The sequence below is a fragment of the Xenopus tropicalis genome, chromosome 2 (assembly GCF_000004195.4).
Source record: "Xenopus tropicalis strain Nigerian chromosome 2, UCB_Xtro_10.0, whole genome shotgun sequence".
Taxonomy (NCBI): Eukaryota; Metazoa; Chordata; class Amphibia; order Anura; family Pipidae; genus Xenopus; species Xenopus tropicalis.
Window position 1 is genome coordinate 122,205,537 of NC_030678.2, and position 19,162 is coordinate 122,224,698.

General features: G+C 35.8%; 2 protein-coding genes across 2 annotated transcripts in view; one reads left to right on the forward strand and one right to left on the reverse strand.

Moving 5' to 3' along the window:
• Positions 1-19,162, forward strand: part of uggt2 (UDP-glucose glycoprotein glucosyltransferase 2) — a 121,416-nt gene that overhangs the window by 49,525 nt on the left and 52,729 nt on the right. The window contains exons 17-22 of the mRNA XM_002942836.5: positions 296-427; positions 8,252-8,416; positions 8,620-8,743; positions 12,098-12,202; positions 12,665-12,759; positions 17,368-17,574. Coding sequence (XP_002942882.2) covers positions 296-427; positions 8,252-8,416; positions 8,620-8,743; positions 12,098-12,202; positions 12,665-12,759; positions 17,368-17,574 — 828 coding nt within the window. The remainder of the gene's footprint in view (positions 1-295; positions 428-8,251; positions 8,417-8,619; positions 8,744-12,097; positions 12,203-12,664; positions 12,760-17,367; positions 17,575-19,162) is intronic.
• Positions 16,353-19,162, reverse strand: part of dnajc3 (DnaJ heat shock protein family (Hsp40) member C3) — a 96,753-nt gene continuing 93,943 nt past the window's right edge. The window contains 1 exon segment of the mRNA NM_001011485.1: positions 16,353-16,495. Within this exon segment, the coding sequence (NP_001011485.1) occupies positions 16,485-16,495 (11 nt within the window). The 3' untranslated portion in view covers positions 16,353-16,484.

The window sequence follows — 19,162 nt, forward strand, 5'->3', positions numbered from 1 at the left end:
CAAAGTATGAAAAGACCCCATATATGGGGAATCCCAGGTCCCGAGCATCCTAGATAACAGGCCCCATTCCTGTACTACACCTATAGATAATAGGTCACCATATGTAAAGGCCAAATACTAATTATGCATCTTTCAAGAAGGTGCAGCTTTCAGCTGTTTACATCATTTGTACCACTACTTTATACCAGTTTTGGGAGGTTGTTCAACCATTTATACAAATAATTTTTTTTTCAGTTATTTTTTTTAATGCTTGTGTTAAATAGTTTTAATATTTTATTTTTGTAAATTTTTCCAGATGTATAATAAAGTAGATGATGGTGAAACACTTACTGTAGACATGATAAAGTCTGTCTTGAAGTATGATCTTCCGAAGATGGATATTGAGCAAGTTATGGGTTTACACTCTGAATACAGCAACAAACTAAAGGTATGTCTATAATTTCAAATGGTGCACCACCTGCAGCTAATCAAGTTTCTGAATTTTCTGTAAAATCTTAATTTCTGTTATTCTATTCATGATTTTCTATTATTCAAACCACTGCCTATTTATTAGGGATCCTAGCACACTGCAGAATTGCAGAAAAAAAGAACCTTACCTCAAGGGCCTCCCTGAATACACATGTAAACAATAAATAAAATGTTACTTCAGTCAGCTCACTTTTTGTTTGATTTTTTTTTTCATTTCCCTAGGACTCAGATGCCCTCTACCAGATCAGGCATATATCATGCTTGGCTATATCATGAAGCCTCTATTTTAGTATAATAAATAATGTCTCCATCCATTCACCAGCGCACTAACCCCACCCCTAAATATGTACATGTGAAATTATGCTTAGAGCACCACAGGCCAATGGAAGCCTAGTTATATTAGCTAACTGTTCTGGACTCTTTACAGTTTCTGTAAATAATGAATTTGTTGTGCTTGTAATGTTTGAATACTGTAAGAACACTTTGAAACCTTTTACATTTTCAGTTACAGATGCTATCTGACATGTATAAAGATCTTTACCAGTAGCATAGGGGAAGCTGTGTGCATAAACTGGTAAAAGTCTAAACCTGGTATTCCTGTAAAAACACCCCATTGTCCAATCACATCACATAATACAGAATGATCTCCATCAGTGAAAAATGCCAGTGGATTCCAGTGAAATAATATTTTACCTGTTGGCACACAACTGATAAATTGGTGAAGGTTATAAACATTATAATACCTCACAAAAATGCTTGCAATACAGTGCAAGTGATAGACTTCGTCTTTTATATCCCCTGACAAATCACCAATGCTCTACAGTTTTACCGTATGTGCATGACCCTTGACCAGACCATCAACATAGCACTTTTATTGTGGATATTGTCCCTGAAAGCAGATTGTTATGAAATATACTGTGTTGCATACTGCCCTGTACAGGCAAATATCACAAAAAGAGCTTTGAGCTCTTTACCATCAGTTAGATCAAATATACAGTGAAATGTGCATATTACAAAAGAGAATCCAGCAATACCGTTTATGTACCCAAATTTTGCATCAGAGCTCAGAAATGAAATCAGCAAGGTTGACATTATGCCACAGAACGCAACAGCGCAGTAAGGCTGCCAGAAAGGGAAAAATGGGTGCATAGTAATAAATGTGCAGAGAAGAAAATATATGAATGATCAAAAATGTATGACTGAACAGAATCACAGCTGCATGTTTTTATTCTCATATTTTAAAGCTGTAAATTGTGTTTTGCATATTACCCTGGAGAGGTGATAGTGGATGTTAAGCATATTATTTGATAATGGGAAATACAGTGCAGGGAGTTTTCTGCATATTTTTTCAATGGGACCGACAGTGTAATAAAATGCATTTTACCTCAGAGAGGTCAGTAGTGCATTCTATTACATACACCATATTATATAACACCATTTAAGTCACAGACAGCACTCATTGTGTCTTAATTTAAAGCCTTTATTCCAGATATGCATTGAATCCATCTTTTGCCTGAAAACTAAATCCTCCACAAAAGATTTGCCCAAATGCCAAACCAAATTCCCATCCACAATTTGCATATTTAAATCTGACATTTTATCTTTTTAAAATATGCATCAGGTTGAGTTGTTCAGAGCTTAAAGTCACAAAACTTAATGATTTTACTTAATTTGCCTGAACAGTTAGTATTTGGTCAAATCCTGGATTCAGTGCATCCCATCTTTGTTCACGTTCTTAGGCACTGACCGTTAAACAGCAACATGTCAGGTCTGTATGAGCAATTTTCAAGCACATTTCAAATTTTCAAAGGGTTTTTTTTTTTTTTAAGATAGCCTAGTAGTGAGTGGCTGCTGTGGGACGTGCATCCTGTGACTGAAATGTTTAATGCTAATCTGCACAGTGCACTATTCCAGATAGTTATCAAATATTGCATAATAATGAGATGTGCAAATACACCCTCCTCACAGGGCAGGTCCATAGTGAAAATAAAGTAGCTTAATGGGTTGTAATAAAGACAAATAGCTGTTGCATTGTTACTTGTCCCAGTTAGACCTGTAATACTGTGGATTGGCCTACATTCATATCATATTGGACTTAATACCATTTACACCAGTGCTCACCTCTGCAAGACATGCTGCTACCACTATATGGGCTATTATTTAAGCTTTGTGAGATGGACTACATCCAAATGCACTTCAGCATTGCGTTGCCCATCAATTCACCCCCATTCAGCATTTTTTTGGATCTCCTAAATTAAATGTCCAGGAACCTGGCTTCTCTAGGATATACTGTGTATGTTAAGGGGCTGACAGCAAAACTATTATTTGCCTGTTGGTAGTTTCAGACCAACTCTAAAGATATATAATTAAAAATCCATGCAAATTGAGTAAGACTTGTAAATTCTTATAAATTTAATTTGTAGGAAAAATCATAACTATATGTTATTATTCTTATATTTTAAAGCTGTAAATTGCATTTTGCATATTACCCTAGAGATGTGGTAGTGGATGTTAAGCATATTATTTGATAAAGGAAATACAGTTCAGGGAGTTTCATGCATATTTTCCAGTGAACCCAACAGTATGATAAAATGCATTTTACCCCAGAGAGGTCAGTAGTGCATTCTACTAAACACCATTTAAAGCACTCCTTGTGTCTTAATTTAAAAGCCTTTATTCCAGAGATGCACTGAATCTATAATTTTTGGATTTTCCTGAATGCTAAATCATCCACAAAAGATTTGTCCAAATGCCAAACCAAATCCCCATCCACAATTTGCATATTTAAATCTGAGATTTTTTTTATTTTTTTTTTAATTAGCGGGTTGAGTTGTTCAGAGCTTAAAGTCACATGACTTTATGATTTTATTTGATTTGGTTGAACAATTAGTATTTGATCAAATCCCGGATTCATTGCATCCCATCTTTGTTTTATGTTCTTACTGTAGGTGCTGATCATTAAACAGCAACATTTAAAACCTCTGAGAGCTGTTTAGTGTGATCATTCTGGCAACTTGACCTATAAAGCATATGTACCCTCTTTGTGTAAGCTTATGGGAATTATTAAGGGGAGATTTATCAATATGTGAGTTTAGAGCTTAATACATAGAAACTCACCCACGTCCTATTCATTCCTATGGGATTTTTAGCAGCGTATTTATCATATGGTGAGTTCTAATTTTCACCCATTGATAAATACACTTCAAAAAAATCCCATAGGAATGAACGGAATGTGGATCAGTTTTTATGTATTAAAGGACATGTAAACCCCACACACAAAAATTTAATCATTGAACAGCCTCTTTGAAATCTTTTAATACCTGCCAATGGTTGACCAGAGGTTAACAGTAAGGCTGATGCCACACGTGGCATTTTTCCGCTGCGTATTTTCTAATTCTCCTGGCGGCTGAAAAACACCTGATGTCATCATCCATAGAAATAACCTGAAAAGACGCGAAGCAAACCACACAATGCGGAAATACGATAGAAAACGCCTTAGCGTGGATTTTTCTAGCGTTGGCTGAAATACGCCAGTATTTGCAAAGCAAGCTATTCCTATGTATACGCAAAGGCAGCTGCCAGACCTAGCGGAAATACGCTGCGTTTTTTGCTATTTCGCACTATTAGCACCATGGAAACGGGATTTGCTTACGTCACCAGTACTAGGCTGAAAAACGCCATAGTCAGGGGCTGTGTGGCTTGTGCAGCATTTTTAGGCTGAGAAAAAACGCAGCGGAAAAACGCCACGTGTGGCATCAGCCTAAGGCTGCAACATGCCCTTAATCACTTAGATTTGCTTCTCCTCCTGTAACCCACTCAGCCCCCACCCTCAGGAATTTGCTTTGGCTGTTGACTTGTGGGCATGCTCAGTTTCCCATGGAAACTCGGCTCTAGCTGTCTGCTTCAATTTTTTTCTCATGAGCTCAGCTTTACCATTACAGTGCTCAAACAAAGCCTGTGTGAGCCTGTATTCTTGATGAAATGTATGCTGAATAAGGGTCTGTGTGTGTATGCTGTTTGCAGATTTAAATGCATCAGAGGAAAAATGGCCACTGGATAAAAGCTGCTATTTGGTTGGAAAAAATGTGATGGTGCTAGCAAGCGAAAGGGGATATATGCAGTACAAATGATGCCATTTGGGTGGGGGAGACATGCCCAACTGATACACATTGTAGGCAAATGTAGGCTTTACATGTCCTTTAAGATCTAACCTCACATTTTGATAAATCTGCCCGTTAGAGTTAATTGTCAGCGCAGCAAAACTATTGCTGGCCTGTTGCCAGTTCTGTACAGGTATCCAGATTATGGAAAGGCCATCTCCCATAGACTCCATTGTAATCAAATAATTCACATTTTTAAAAATGATTTCATTTTTCTCTCTAATATTAAAACATTAGCTTCTACTTAATCCCAACTAAGATATAATTAATCCTTACTGGAGCCTAGACAATCCTGTTGGGTTAATTACTGTTTGAATAATTTTATTAGCAGACTTAAAGTAGGAGATACGAATTACGGTAAGATCCCTTATCTGAAAAACTCCAGGTCCCGAGCATTTTGATAACGGGTCCCATACCTGTACTTCCAGGCCAACCCTAAAGATACATAATTAAAAATCCACAAAAATTAAATAAGATCTGTAAATTCTTATAATTTTCCTTTTTAGTGTGTCAATTTTAGGTGAACATTTGTTAAAAATATGATATATTTTTAAGTAACTTTAATGTAGCCTTTAATGTTTTGTGTCCTTGAGAACATCAGAAACCCGCAACTCAGAAATGGCCACGTGTAAATTGAACATGATTGGCAACATGAAATCTAAATTAGGCTAGATGCTTGTGTCCTATATTTTATACATGATCTTTTTAGATCAATAATGAAAAAAATCTTGAAGATCTAATGTGTTAAAGGAGAACTAAAGCCTAACTAAAGACGTAGGGTAGAAATGTTGTAAATTATGTTTCGGGCTTCTGTACCAGCCCAAGGCAACCACAGCCCTTTAGCAGGGAAGATCTGTGTCTCTGAAGATGCCCCAGTAGATCCCCATCTTCTTTTCTGCTGATTCACCGCATATGCTCTGTGCTGCTTTCAGTTACTTATCTTAGGGGTCGGCTCAAAATATACTGCATAAATAGAATATAATTGTAACAGTAAAAGACTGATTAGTAATTCATTCAGATTCACATTGCATGACAGATCTAAAACCAGGGCATTTGCTTTAAAGGAGACATATCCTATAAAAATTAAGAATGTACCAGAGAATTGTACTCCTCTAACTCTTAAAGTTGTATTTCAGACTGATTTATTGAGAAATTCCACCAAAAGCCCACTAGTCCCGCCCATCTGTTCCACTTCCTGCTGGCTGAATTCTCTGGATGTGCAGGGGAGCCGGCCGCCCTCAGTACACTGCACTGTAGGATAGGAACCAATCAGCAGCTAGGCTGACCTTGATAGGGAACTGAAACCTGTCTTTGCTTGTGTGAGTGCAGGGCTGTGATTGGCTCTCCCCCTCCTGCTGTGCTTCTGGCAGGGACCGTTAGGTCACGCCCACTCTCCATTTCAAACTCTGACAGAGAAGTGATAGGATCTATAGGGAGCTCCAATAAAGGGGCCATTTTTACAGATATGATTAATTTTTAGCACAAAGTGAAACCAGCACCTTATATTATTTATAATTGCCTACAAAATTAGGGTTTTTTCCCATTTATCCTATATGTCCCCTTTAAAACTGAATAATTATCCCTATAGCATCAACTTATATGACAGACAAACCTCATTTTCTGCTTGATAATTTTCGATGACCCCCTAAGCTCAGCTTCCCAACAGCTTCTCAGAGCATACTGAGCATGTGCACTGTCCTGGACAGTTCTAACAGAATCCAAGATGAAGAGCTCCTGTGACAACTGTAAAGACCTATATCATTGCTACTATAGAGATGCTGAAACTTTAAACAAGTGCAGTCAGTTTATAATATAAAATATGGCATTTTTAGCCATATTCATTTTCAGTGTTTAGTTCTCCTTTAAGAAATTTGTTTAAATACCAAATATTTGGAGAAGGAAAGGCTAAGTCTATGCACCCCGAAGTGACTTTAATCTTTTACACCAGGCTGGTGCCCCTGTTCGGAGAGAGCCGCACCAGACTGGGGTAGCTGCAGCGAGCGCTTCCTCTTCCTGCTTTCAAAGAAGTTTGCTTTTCACTCTACTGCGCATGCGCCGGCCCAGGGATTTTGCAGGCAGAGGAAATATGGAAATAGGAAGCACTCGCTACCACGGCTGGTGTGGTTTTCTCCTAACAGGGGCACCAGCCCGGGGTAAAAGGTAAGCGATTAAAGTCACTTATTTTGGCACCCCCAAGTGACTTAGCCTTTTCTTCTCCTTTAAGAATGTTACATTATTCTGAAATGAACACCTCAGGCTGTTAAATGAAAAACACTAAAAATACACACGTTTTCATTTAAGTCACTGGACAAGTAAAAACCTCTTCTCTTGAGACTGTAGTCAATTTGTCTGAGCAATAACAATGCTGATAGTAAAGTGAGCTGTTTTTATAGAAGACTTGTCTTTTTGTTCTGAATCAGAAAGCAAATATGTTTTCTCTCAGAATTTTGTAAGGCCAGTTGTTGAGATTGATAGTTGAGATCTATGTTTTCAGAATACAGAAGATAAATGGCATACCGTTAAAACAAATCTATTTTCTTTAGCAATTCAAATGCCGTTTGATGGAATCGGATGTTTCTAATTTATGATTTTGTACTACAGTAGGCAGTTGGTAAGGGAAGCATTAGTTAAGCATATTAATACACATTTATAGATTTATGTTGGATTTTCATTACTGTTTCCCAGCTGTTAATTGCCTCATCAGGATGCAAGACAGTTCATTTGAGAGCTGCTAGCAAAAATGAATAGCAATAATGAGTTAATAATTTCTCTCCCCTTGATCATCATTGATATCTTTGAAGATGCATGCAGCTGTAATTGTTGGAAGTACTCTGGGTATAATGGAGCCACTAGACATTGTAGAGATTTATACTTAGGAGTTGTAGTACCAAATATCAAAGGCATTCATATAGATTTCAGTGTTGCGTATTATTTTCCTGCATTTAAAAAAATGTGAAAAAAAAGTGCAAGCCTCCATGTTTTTTTTCACTGCACTCTGTTGCCTCTGTGACTAGAGCACAAGTACCTATACATATAGCACTTTATTTGCACTGTATTTATTAGGGGAAGGCACATAGACATCCTTTCTCTTACCCCCTTCCCATCCTTTATATTATTCAGACCCACATGTTAGGATGTGCTGCAGTTTGTCTACCAGTCTTACGTGGTGGTGATCAGGTGTCTGAAATAGTGTGATGGGTGAATGAGATCTGGAATAAAAAGTGTATCCCAGGATAAACCACATACAGATTTCAATTATTTATACATATAAATATTTATATAGGTAGCAAGTAGGATGAATGCACACACTTACATTCTTCCATGTGCTCAAGGCAACTAACAGAAATTGACATTGATGCCAACTGGTAATCGTGTGTTCTAATCTCAGCTACATGTAGTTTAACTGGAACTAACCCATATGCTTTTACTGCCCTATTGATGTACAGAAAGTCATGAATTAAATATAGGATTAGCAGTTTATACAATGTTGGCACTTTTGTTGCAGAAATGAGAAAATGAGAGTTCAGTGCTTATGCGTTTACTGTGCTTATCTCCCTTATAGTGACTCTAATTATACTTGTGCCATATTTAGTGTATATCTGCTTTGGTTCTAATCTAAACAGGCAGGAGCAACCTTTTATAAGAAGAGTGGGCTGGGTCCATTGCCTCAAGTTCTATTTAATGGTGTGCCCTTTAACAGTGAAGAGATGGATATAGAAGAGATGGAGACTGTTATTCTTCAGAAAATCTTGGACGCCACAGGGTTTTTTCAGAGGGCAGTGTTCATGGTAAGCTTAAAATACATAAAAGTCATATATATTCTAGTGTTTAACTTTTATATTGAGTTTACCTCTATGTGCCGCTGAAATTTATTGTTGTTATTATTGTAATTAATATTATTAGTAGTAGTTGTATTATTAATAGATTTTTTCCTAGGGCTAGAAGTGAAGGCCTGCTTTGTAACTGTATGATTTTTGCATTTTGTAAAAAGGGTCTTCTCTCTGACCAGTTGGATGCTGTGGATTTTCTTATGGATCAGCCTAGTGTGGTTTCAAGAATCAATCCTTCTATTCTTACCAGTGAAAAGAATTATATTAATTTTATTTCAACACCAGGTAAACAAGATTTATAGGGTATGGATTATTGACTCTAGTCATCTAGTCCTTTTGCACTGTAAACTGGAAATTATCTGCCCATTTTAAATGACACGTTATCTGCAATCTTCAAAAAGTCACATGGATTCTTAAAAGATCATTTAGAAAGGGATTTCTGATAAAAGATTTTGTTTGTGCATATACTCATGTTTATATCAAATTTTCATGCCACATTTGTGTTCAAACTTTTAGTTGATGTTATACTCTAGAAGGGATTTTATTTGCAGTTTTTAGGTTAGACAGAATATTACTACTTCAATGCAAGGAATAATACTTTTCTTGTAAGAACCACATAAAACATTCTTATGCCATTTTGGTACAGTGAATGGTTAATCTCACACTGGAATGCCAGATTTAGCTATACTTTTGTCAGAGCTCAGGTAAAAATCAATTGGCCCACTGTGGCCAGTCAGTCAGAGCATGAAAGCCATAGCAGCTGTGGGTTGTATACCTATAATTTATATTGATCTTCTAGACTGTGGTTAGAGCTGTATGAAGTAGATCACACTTGTTTGATTTAAACCTTATCATTTTAGCTTACAGTTAGAAATTGCCTTTCTGTTGCTCATGGATTTATTACAGTTACACCAATTCTTCAGGGGGTTCTTTATGACTCTCGTAAAGCCGCACTAATATCAACTGTTCATCTTTTTTCTGACAGCTGTATGTCTGTCACCTGGCTCTAAATGCTATGATGATTGTAGCTTTAGGGCCACTAGAACATTTTGTAATCACTTAACTGTGTTACTTTATAAAACCAGTGCAATATATACTCTTGCCCATATTAATGCTATATATAGTACTATTACCATCCTATATTTATATAGTGGCGATACATTTATACAGGGATTTACACAATGTTCATCATTCACATGTAACCCCACACCTGTGGAGCTTACAATCTACATTCCTTGTCACATATTTTCCTATAACTGCCATAAGTATTCATTTCAGCACACTATTTAGTACAAGAAAATTACCAATCATTATATAGTGGCTTAGCATAACTAAATTATTAGGATCCCACTTATTAAACGATATGTGGTGCAATTTTAAAAATGTTGCCTGTCATTCCACAATTACAACAATTATATAATAATTTAAAAAAAAAAAATAAAAAAAAAAATAAATATATATATATATATATATATATATATATACAGCAGCGAAGAGATCCGCACTCACAGGACTTATAGAATTAATCTGGTGTTTATTGAGTCTTCTCAATAAACACCAGATTAATTCTATAAGTCCTGTGAGTGCGGATCTCTTCGCTGCTGTATCTAATTCTTCACTTGGACCTGCACCCAGGCTATTGTGACCCGATTGACGTGAGTGCCGGCTCCCTCCTGATGCATATATATATATATATATATATATATATATGTAAAAAATGCTGATGCACACCAGGAAAATTTTATCAAAAAAAAGATACTTAGTTTATTTAGATCGACGTTTCGGTCCTCACCCGGGACCTTTATCAAGATATAAAATGTGCAAACAAACAGTGTTTATAAAGACTCACCCACCAGTTAACCACCACCAATGAGATGAAAAAATAATATATATGAGATGAAAATTCCGGTACTCACATAACTGTTGTGTCCTCATCCAGATATCAGTAGATAAAACAAATAGAAGCTCACAGGACTTAAGTCAAAATAAAGGAGATTTATTGAACAGGGGAACTGACGTTTCGGCTGTAACACCAGCCTTTCTCAAATAGATAAAGATATCTCTTCACTCTGTCATTCAGAAACATGCACAAGTATTAAATTAGAGTTTTGACAGTAATGATTAGCAGACACACGTGATTATTCTTAAAATATCTAGACGCCAAATAGTTCCACAGGATGTTGCATGTAAGGAGTCCAGTTCTACAAAGAAATCCCCAGCACACCCTTGGCCTTCTAACTATTCACCTGGTTCTTGGAATGAGGGGTATTGAAACCCCTCCTGCTAAATATACAGGCAAAAGGAATCTGGCACACATGATAAAATTGCAGGGAAACCCTGCAAAGTTTTGCAAGCACCCCCCTTTATCAAGCATACAGATTAGGGACACAGTTCAACTATAAATACCAGTGTACTGGTTCCCCACTTCAACCTGTCTTTACAGCTGTATTTGCATTCCTGGAAATTGTTTTTGGAGATGAACTGCTTAATGCCATAGTGGTGAGGAAGTTTTTTGGTTAGCTTGTTAACTTGTTAAACCATCTGGGATGGGGAATCATAAATAAATCTGGGTTATATTTATATTTATAGGGAACCTTTCACCCTAAGAAATAGTTTTAAATCTTTTTCTATCACGTTAGTCAACAAAATAAACTTTACCTGCAATATATAAATTATATCAATTTTGTATTCTTCAGTCTTGGAATTCTCAATAACCGCAAACAGACAGGCTCCATTCTGTAAGACAAGCTTTGCATCATAATCCCAAAATCTTGTGTATGCATCATTATCCTAATATCTTGTGTGTGCACCAGAGTGGGGGATCTGATGGTAATGCCCAGGCCCAGGCTACACAGTTATAGGGTGGTGAGGAGAGAGGGGAATGAGAGGAGTGCAGTGACATCTAGAAAGTGCTCAATTACTCCTCAAACTACTGGAATCAATTTTCAAAATTTTATAAAAATCTTTTGAAGTCCCTTGAGGAAGTCACCAGTAGCAACAAATGCATTGGGACTGAGAAGGGAATATATAACAACTGTGGATTTAGCAACTAGGTGACAATCAGGAGATGCTGCAGAATCCATACATACAATACAATAGAATGCCCTCTCTGAATGCTTGTAATTGTATCATATTGGCACCATGTTATTGTAATAATCAACATAATTCAAATATATTTTATTATCATTCCATGTACTGTAAAGAGGAATAGGGTATAGTATGTTAAAAATATGGCAGATAAAAAATAAGATACAGTATGCCAATTCTTGAACTAAGATTGGATTTGTTTCCCATAAATTGATAGTAATATTCCATTGGAGTGCAAACAGCAGCTAGTTTAGTGACTGAAATAATATTCCTCTGTATGGTTGCTTTTATATATCCTATATCCTATAACATTTTTGCTTTTTATTGTGTTGAAAAAAGAAAACAAATGTCCTTTTGTTAAGCAGAACTATGCACTGATTGTTTAAAGAGAAATGAAATGCACTGGGAGTAAATAGAGTTTATCCAATCTATAATACAAAAAATAACTATTTTAAGATGTTATATGAATATACTGTGCATTAATACCACTGCTGCTTATACCTGATAGACTGAAAAAAAAACAAAACTTTTTTTTTCTTATTTATTTGTTAGTTGCAGCGAAATATACTTTACATGAGTTTGATACTTTTTCCTTCCTGGACTCACAAGACAAGAGTGCTGTAATTGCAGAACACATGAAATATTTAACCAAAGAGGGTATGTTTTTGGTTTTTTTTTCTTTCTAACCCTATGTTTTGTTGACTTTTGCATGATACAAAAATAGTATTAACCTACTAAACAAGAAAAGGAAAAAAAATGCAGTTTCAGCAACTGGGGTTTTCAGGGAAGGTGTTGGGGTAGCAAAAATCCTCAGTACATTTAATGGGGACTTGCTGCTTTACATGTTCCACCTATGTACCCCTCTGCATTCCCAAACAGCTGAAAGCTAGAGTTGTAATTTACTAATAAGGACTACTGAACTGTATAGTGTTTTATAACTCTACCTGAAAGAAAAACAATTGACTTTGCCCACAGTGTTATAAGGAATGACATTCTAGGAGAAAATACTATTAATGGATCATTTCAATAATTTCTTTTAAGATTATGCTACATAAAAATGACGTTTTTATATTGTAGTTAACACCAAAATGCTTAGTCACTCCTACTTAATATTTTCAGATGAGGATGTAATTCATGGAGTCACCATCTGGATTATTGCTGATTTTGACAAGCCATCTGGTAGACAACTGCTTGCTAAAGCTTTAAAACACATGGTAAGGTAAAGGAAGTTTTATATGCATAATATTTTTATATTTTGCAAAATTTTGGTTCATAAATTCAAAATAATACAGGGCCCCTTTGCGTATGTCTGTATAAAGTCCTAAGGCATCTGAATATCTCATCACTTTGTTGTCTTTCCAATATTTGTAACAGTTCCAATGTTTACCTATCAATCCATATTATAGGGAATGCAAGTAAGATCCACCTTTATTTGGAGAATGAAATTTACAGTGTCCTGATCACATATGTTCTCCCCCTACCTTGAATTTTATCATCATTATATTGTGTTAAATGATGTAGCACTTATATTTAAATTATATATATATTTAAATTTATAATTTAAACTAATGCACACCATCAAGTAATCAAGGAAGCATTTGGTATGTTTACACAAATAAGTAAATGTAACTTGTATCGGCATAATACATATGATCAATATATACAATCCATCAGCTTTTCATAACATACCTGCTTTTTTCTAATTTATTGGGAAAGAGAAAGTGCAAAGCAATTCTCATGTCCCAGACAGACATAAATTGCCATTTGTACCACTATGATATGATTATGATAACTATGATATGATGACTATGATTTAGCTGTATACAGAAACAAGTTAACTGCAAGCATGTTGTTTCCTGTGGGGAGGGGTATATAAAACAATTGAAGTTTCTATTTTTTAATTTGTATCTTTTTGGGTTGTCAGCACATCTGGTGGTTTTGGATGAGGGGGTGCCAGTGATTATAGGTGTGGGAAAAAAACCCACTGTACCTTTGATACAGTTTTGTAAAAAAGAACACTAAGTTTGCCCAGGTGCTATTACCCATAGCAACCATTCACCAGGTAGCATTTAGAGACCACCTATTTAAAAGCAAACATGGATTAGTTGCTAGGGGTTACTACATCTGAGCAAAGTTAATACATTTTATTACTTATGGGGGGGTACATGTGGCTATTTTTTTATTTTGTTTTTCTCATGTTTTAGATGCATATCACCATTAAAACTGTAAATGTTGGCAGATTTTTATCAAAGCACCTGAAGGTTATAACTAATAAGTGAATGCTGAAGTGATGCTAGTGATTGCCAGCATCTTACATGTGTGCTTGAACTGATTACTAGTAACAGAAACAGCAGTTGTCAGAGCAGTGCTAATGGGGCTCACAAACCAAGAGGAATTCTATATTGTGTTTGATAAAAGGTTTGCATGTGCCACACATTCTCTGCTTCCCTTATTGAATATATTTGCAGTTCCAGCTAAGAAAAGTATTAGTGCATTTAACAGCATTGTTTTCTGCCATGCTGAGGAAACCTTCTTTGCTACAGTTGTAGATCTCATTTCTGACACCAACCTGATTATTTTTTTCCATCATGTTACAGCTGCCAAATGAATTATATGATTTTCCTCCACACTCATAACCCATATCTTATTACACTGTTCAGAAGCCGAATTGCTGACAGGGTCAGGAAAAAAGTTCTGCTCTTGTAACCACTATGAGAGAATATGAGGTAGTGCAGAAAGGAAGAGATTTTTTACTCAAGTTTGTATGACAATGTACAAAGCAGGAAGGTCCCCCTTTGGTGGTTCTCCTCTGATATTCACACAACCACGTTGTTTTGAGTACACTAGGACAGTGTTTTTCAACCTTTTTTGGGCAAAGGCACACTTGTTTCATGAAAAAAATCACGAGGCACACCACCATTAGAAAATGTTAAAAAATTTAACTCTGTGCCCAGCAGCAGTGCCCCCCTAGTACATTGGTGCCCAGCAGCAGTGCCCCCCTAGTACATTGGTGCCAAGAGCAGTGCCCCCCTAGTACATTGGTGCCCAGCAGCAGTGCCCCCCTAGTACATTGGTGCCAAGAGCAGTGCCCCCCTAGTACATTGGTGCCCAGCAGCAGTGCCCCCCTAGTACATTGGTGCCAAGAGCAGTGCCCCCCTAGTACATTGGTGCCCAGCAGCAGTGCCCCCCTAGTACATTGGTGCCAAGAGCAGTGCCCCCCTAGTACATTGGTGCCCTGCCTACGGCACACCAGGCAACATCTCGCGGCACACTAGTGTGCCGCGGAACAGTGGTTGAAAAACGCTGCACTAGGAAATAATGCACCACGTCACATGCATGTCGTCCGTACCATTTCTACATATGTCCTAGGAACTTAAATATGGAGCTATCAGGAGAGAGTTAACTTTGAAAGTAGTGCAGAATATTGCAGTATTCCGTGTAATTTGTTGGTAATATGAACATTGCACAATGATTGAATCTATACGAAGGGCAGATTAGCCCTTTAGCAATGTTTAATACAAGACTGCCTTAGTCTAATAGTCATGCCTTATATATGAGTTTATTTTATCAGACGTAACAGATAAAAGTTGGCTATTGGGGTACAAGGGGACCAAGACTGTGGGGTCTGTTGTATTGTAGCCCCCCATGTTAGTCCCCTAAAGTTTGCTGCCTGCTGCAAGTACGGAAGTGGTGGGCAGGAAGCCAGCTGTGGCTGGGGAGGGTGCATTCTGGACCCCTCTCAATATTTTTTTGCATAATCAAGATTGATTTTATATATATATATATATATAATGACGTGCATGCAAAGACCATCTGAGCAATAAAGGAATTTACTTTACATTGTTTTGTCAGTTTTGCTGTAAATTCAGCTTAGTTTTTTAGTTCTCTATAATGAATATTCTCTGGTGTGACCTCTCTAGCAATGCTCTTGTCATTCCTAGTTATATGTGTTAGAGACCGTGTGTCTTATATTCAGTGTTCTCAATTTAGAACAAACTACAGGCCAGAAACCTACAAGCATCAGCTGTTGTAGAAATTGTCAGTGTTGATTAACTGCTGAAGGGAGCGTTTCTCTTTCTCAGTGTGCTATGCATTCTATGACTTCTTGCTTGTTTAATTCTAATTTTTGTAAGCCACTCAGTAGATGGATCCCCATTTACATATTTTTTTTACCCTACTTGAAAGTTTTTTTTTTATCAGTCCAGCACTTATTCGTTTGAGTGTTACAACAATTACATTTACCATAAAACCTTTAAATGTTGTAAATTCATCTATAGTTGTCTTTTTAGAATTACATTTTCTTTCACTGTGCAAAAACAGTTTTTGGGCAGACATCCCTTTTGCTTTACACTAACCGTAACCATAAGATGCTGCAAAGACTCAGAGGTTTCATTGTAAGTAAAAATTCTTATCTACTTGTCCACCCATTCCCACTTTTTCATAAGCTGTTTTGTAACTGTTAGTTGCTTGAATATTTTCATTTTGCAATCAAAGTTTGATTTACAATATGGGGATATAACATTATCAATCAAATTAAAAAAATGAATTGATTAAAATACTTTTTTTCTTCCCCATCAAGTTGTTGTTTAGACTATAAGCACTGCAGCAATATGCAATTGGATTCTTATTTGAATCTGATCTGACTAAGATGAAGGAGCAGGCATACTATTTTAACCATAAATATTGGAGCTCTTTATAAATGGCCTTTTCATATGTGGGAAGGCAGTTTTTTTTTCTGGTGAGCATTGCTACATTACAAGTTTATTGTTGACATTTAGATAACTAGAACAAAAAAATACAAATCAGAGAGAAAACAAATCTCCTCTTTATTTCATATCTTCCACTGGAGAATTATGTTCTTACAGCTACTGAGCTGGCTGATCGATATCATGCTTGAGGAAAATGTTCATCAATGCAGATCTTTTCTCCGGATCTTTTCTTATGTGAAGGCTGCAATAGGCAATAGCAATTTAAGTGCCGAAGTATAATTTCATCAAATTATAAAAGTGTTTTATATAAAATGGACATCTTAGAGCTGCTACTTGTAACTGCAGGAGTGAAACAGGGTTATTTTTTAGGGTGGGCACAACCACACGGGCTTATTCCTACAATGAGACTTCTGGCAATCATAATCCTTATAAAGAGGGAAATGTCACAATATGCGTATTTATCTTATTTCCATTTGTCAACTGATTTTCTCCTGTCTGCTTAACTTGTTAAAAAAATAGTGTGATATATTAAATATAGCTTAATGTTTTGGTTTAAATGTGGATTTAAAATATAAAATGTACAGTTGGCTTCTTTCTTGCTTCCTTTATAAAAAAGCAGTATACAATATCAGTGCTGATAAGGATCATCAATAGTGTTACTAAAACATAACAAATACATTGGTTGTAGTACATTGGTCTAGTAAAGTTATTTTTTGTGCACCAGACCATGTTAATTTGCATAAACTGCATTTATTTTAATGATGCGTCTTCATCATAAGTTATACAATATGTAGCCCTACATTACAAGTGAGACACTATTACTTAGATTCTCTGCAGCAAAGAGTTTCCCTAACCAACATGATCATAAATGTAATAAGTTTTAAAACCAATAAGTATAATTCTAGAAAGCTTCAAGAGACTATATAGAACATAGTGGATTCCTAGTATCTGAGAAACTTAAGCATTTGTTTTGTTGATATAAAGACTTTACTATTTGACTACTTAGCCAATTGTAGGTATGAGTTTAAGTATGTAATAGTAAGGAACATATCTGTCTTGCTTGGTTTATCTGTATCAATACAAAAAATAAATGTGTGTGTTTTTATCCAATAGCAAAAGACAAGCATAACAAGACTTGGAATTTTAAACAATCCCACTGTTAAAATGACTGAGGAGAACACACTTATATCCAGAGCTTTGTGGGCATCTCTTCTTACCCAGAAAAGTCAAAATATGCTCAAGTTTTTTAAAAGACTTGCAAAGGAGGAAACAGCAGAAGCACTTCTTAATGGAAGGAAAATAAAGGATTTCATAGTATCAGTAAGTTAGATACTCTTATTTTTCTCTTTTTTTTCTTAATTGCAAATATCTGGGTTAGTTTTGATTGTTGGTTCTATATACAATCTTTTATTAAATAGCAAAGAGATAAAATATATGATGTGAATTTTTTTCTAGTTAAGAGATCTCTGTAATGTTTACCATTGTACCTTAAGGCTACTAAAAACATATGAATATACAGAATAGATTCTACTCCTGTATATATTGCCATGTGAACCATGAAAACATGTCTTAAAGGAAAAGGAAAGTCATTTTGGCATTTTACTGCCAATAGATTTGCCACATTAGTGCCACCTCTAACAGTATATTTATTCTGTAGAAAGCATTTTTATACCAGAGTTAACAACTTTAGAAGCTTTCTCTGTTTGCTCAAGATAGCAGCTGCCATTTTAAGTGGCTTCCTACCTGCAGCTTGAGCCGTTATAGCTGAGATCCCACATTCCTAAAGGAGGTGCTAAGTGCACCTAAGTGCTTATGGCTGTATTTACATAGACCTTTCTGATAAAGGTCTATGTAAATACACGCATCGATAAAATTGTACAATTTTCATACCATGGCATCAGTCGTTTAGTCCATCGGACAGGTTAGGAAATTTTGGTCAGATAACAATAAAGTTTGTGCATTTATTGTGTATCATTGGGTATCTACAATGGAAGTCACTTTTGTACGATTAATTCATGTTCAGAACATCCACAGTTATTTGTTATTTTTAGGTCCTTATCTTACAATTTCGGTCTAAATATAAGTTTTAGATTACATTTAAACATATGATGGATATCCGAACATTCATAGGAAAAGGACTAAAATATGAACATGTATGGCCACCTTTATTAGATGTTTTTTGAGAAAATTACCCAATGCACCCAACCAGAATTCGAATGCAAGAATTACTTATCCTACTAGTAATCTGCTCAAACTAGAGATGCAGGAGAAGTTATTAGATGCAATAGAAGTCTTATATATTTTCCTTTTATTTTAATGCAAGTTGTGATTTGTCTATGCACCTGTTCTAAGCATTTTTTTCCCAGGAATGAACATGGTCATAAAGCAACACCAGTTATATTTCGTAGGAATTCTTGGTCTTATTCCACTCCCCAAAACTATGGTATTTCAAAATTATTTACAGTTACTTTTGAACCACTAATATCAGAATTTCTATAACAAAACTCAGTGATTCAATGCCCATCTACATGTTGTTTTATGCAGATTATACTGGCCAGTTTTTGTAAATTGAAAACACCAACAATTCTAAATGATAATTGTTTGATATTACACAGAGCTTTATGCTGTAGCTATGGAACTGATTTCAGAGATGAGTAACTAGATAACTTCATGAATAAGTGGGCAAACATTGTATATTCTATATCTCTCCTGCTCTCTAACCTCTTTCCAGTGCATATGCTAATATAGGTGAAGAAGGATTTATTCATGCTACTCAAAATTGTGATATAAAGTCATTTCTATCATTTACATTTAGATTAAAAATGAAATATTATTTTGGAATTGCATTCAATAAAAATATTTTGTCACTGCATTGTTACGGGATGTGTATTTTTAAGACATTATTTAT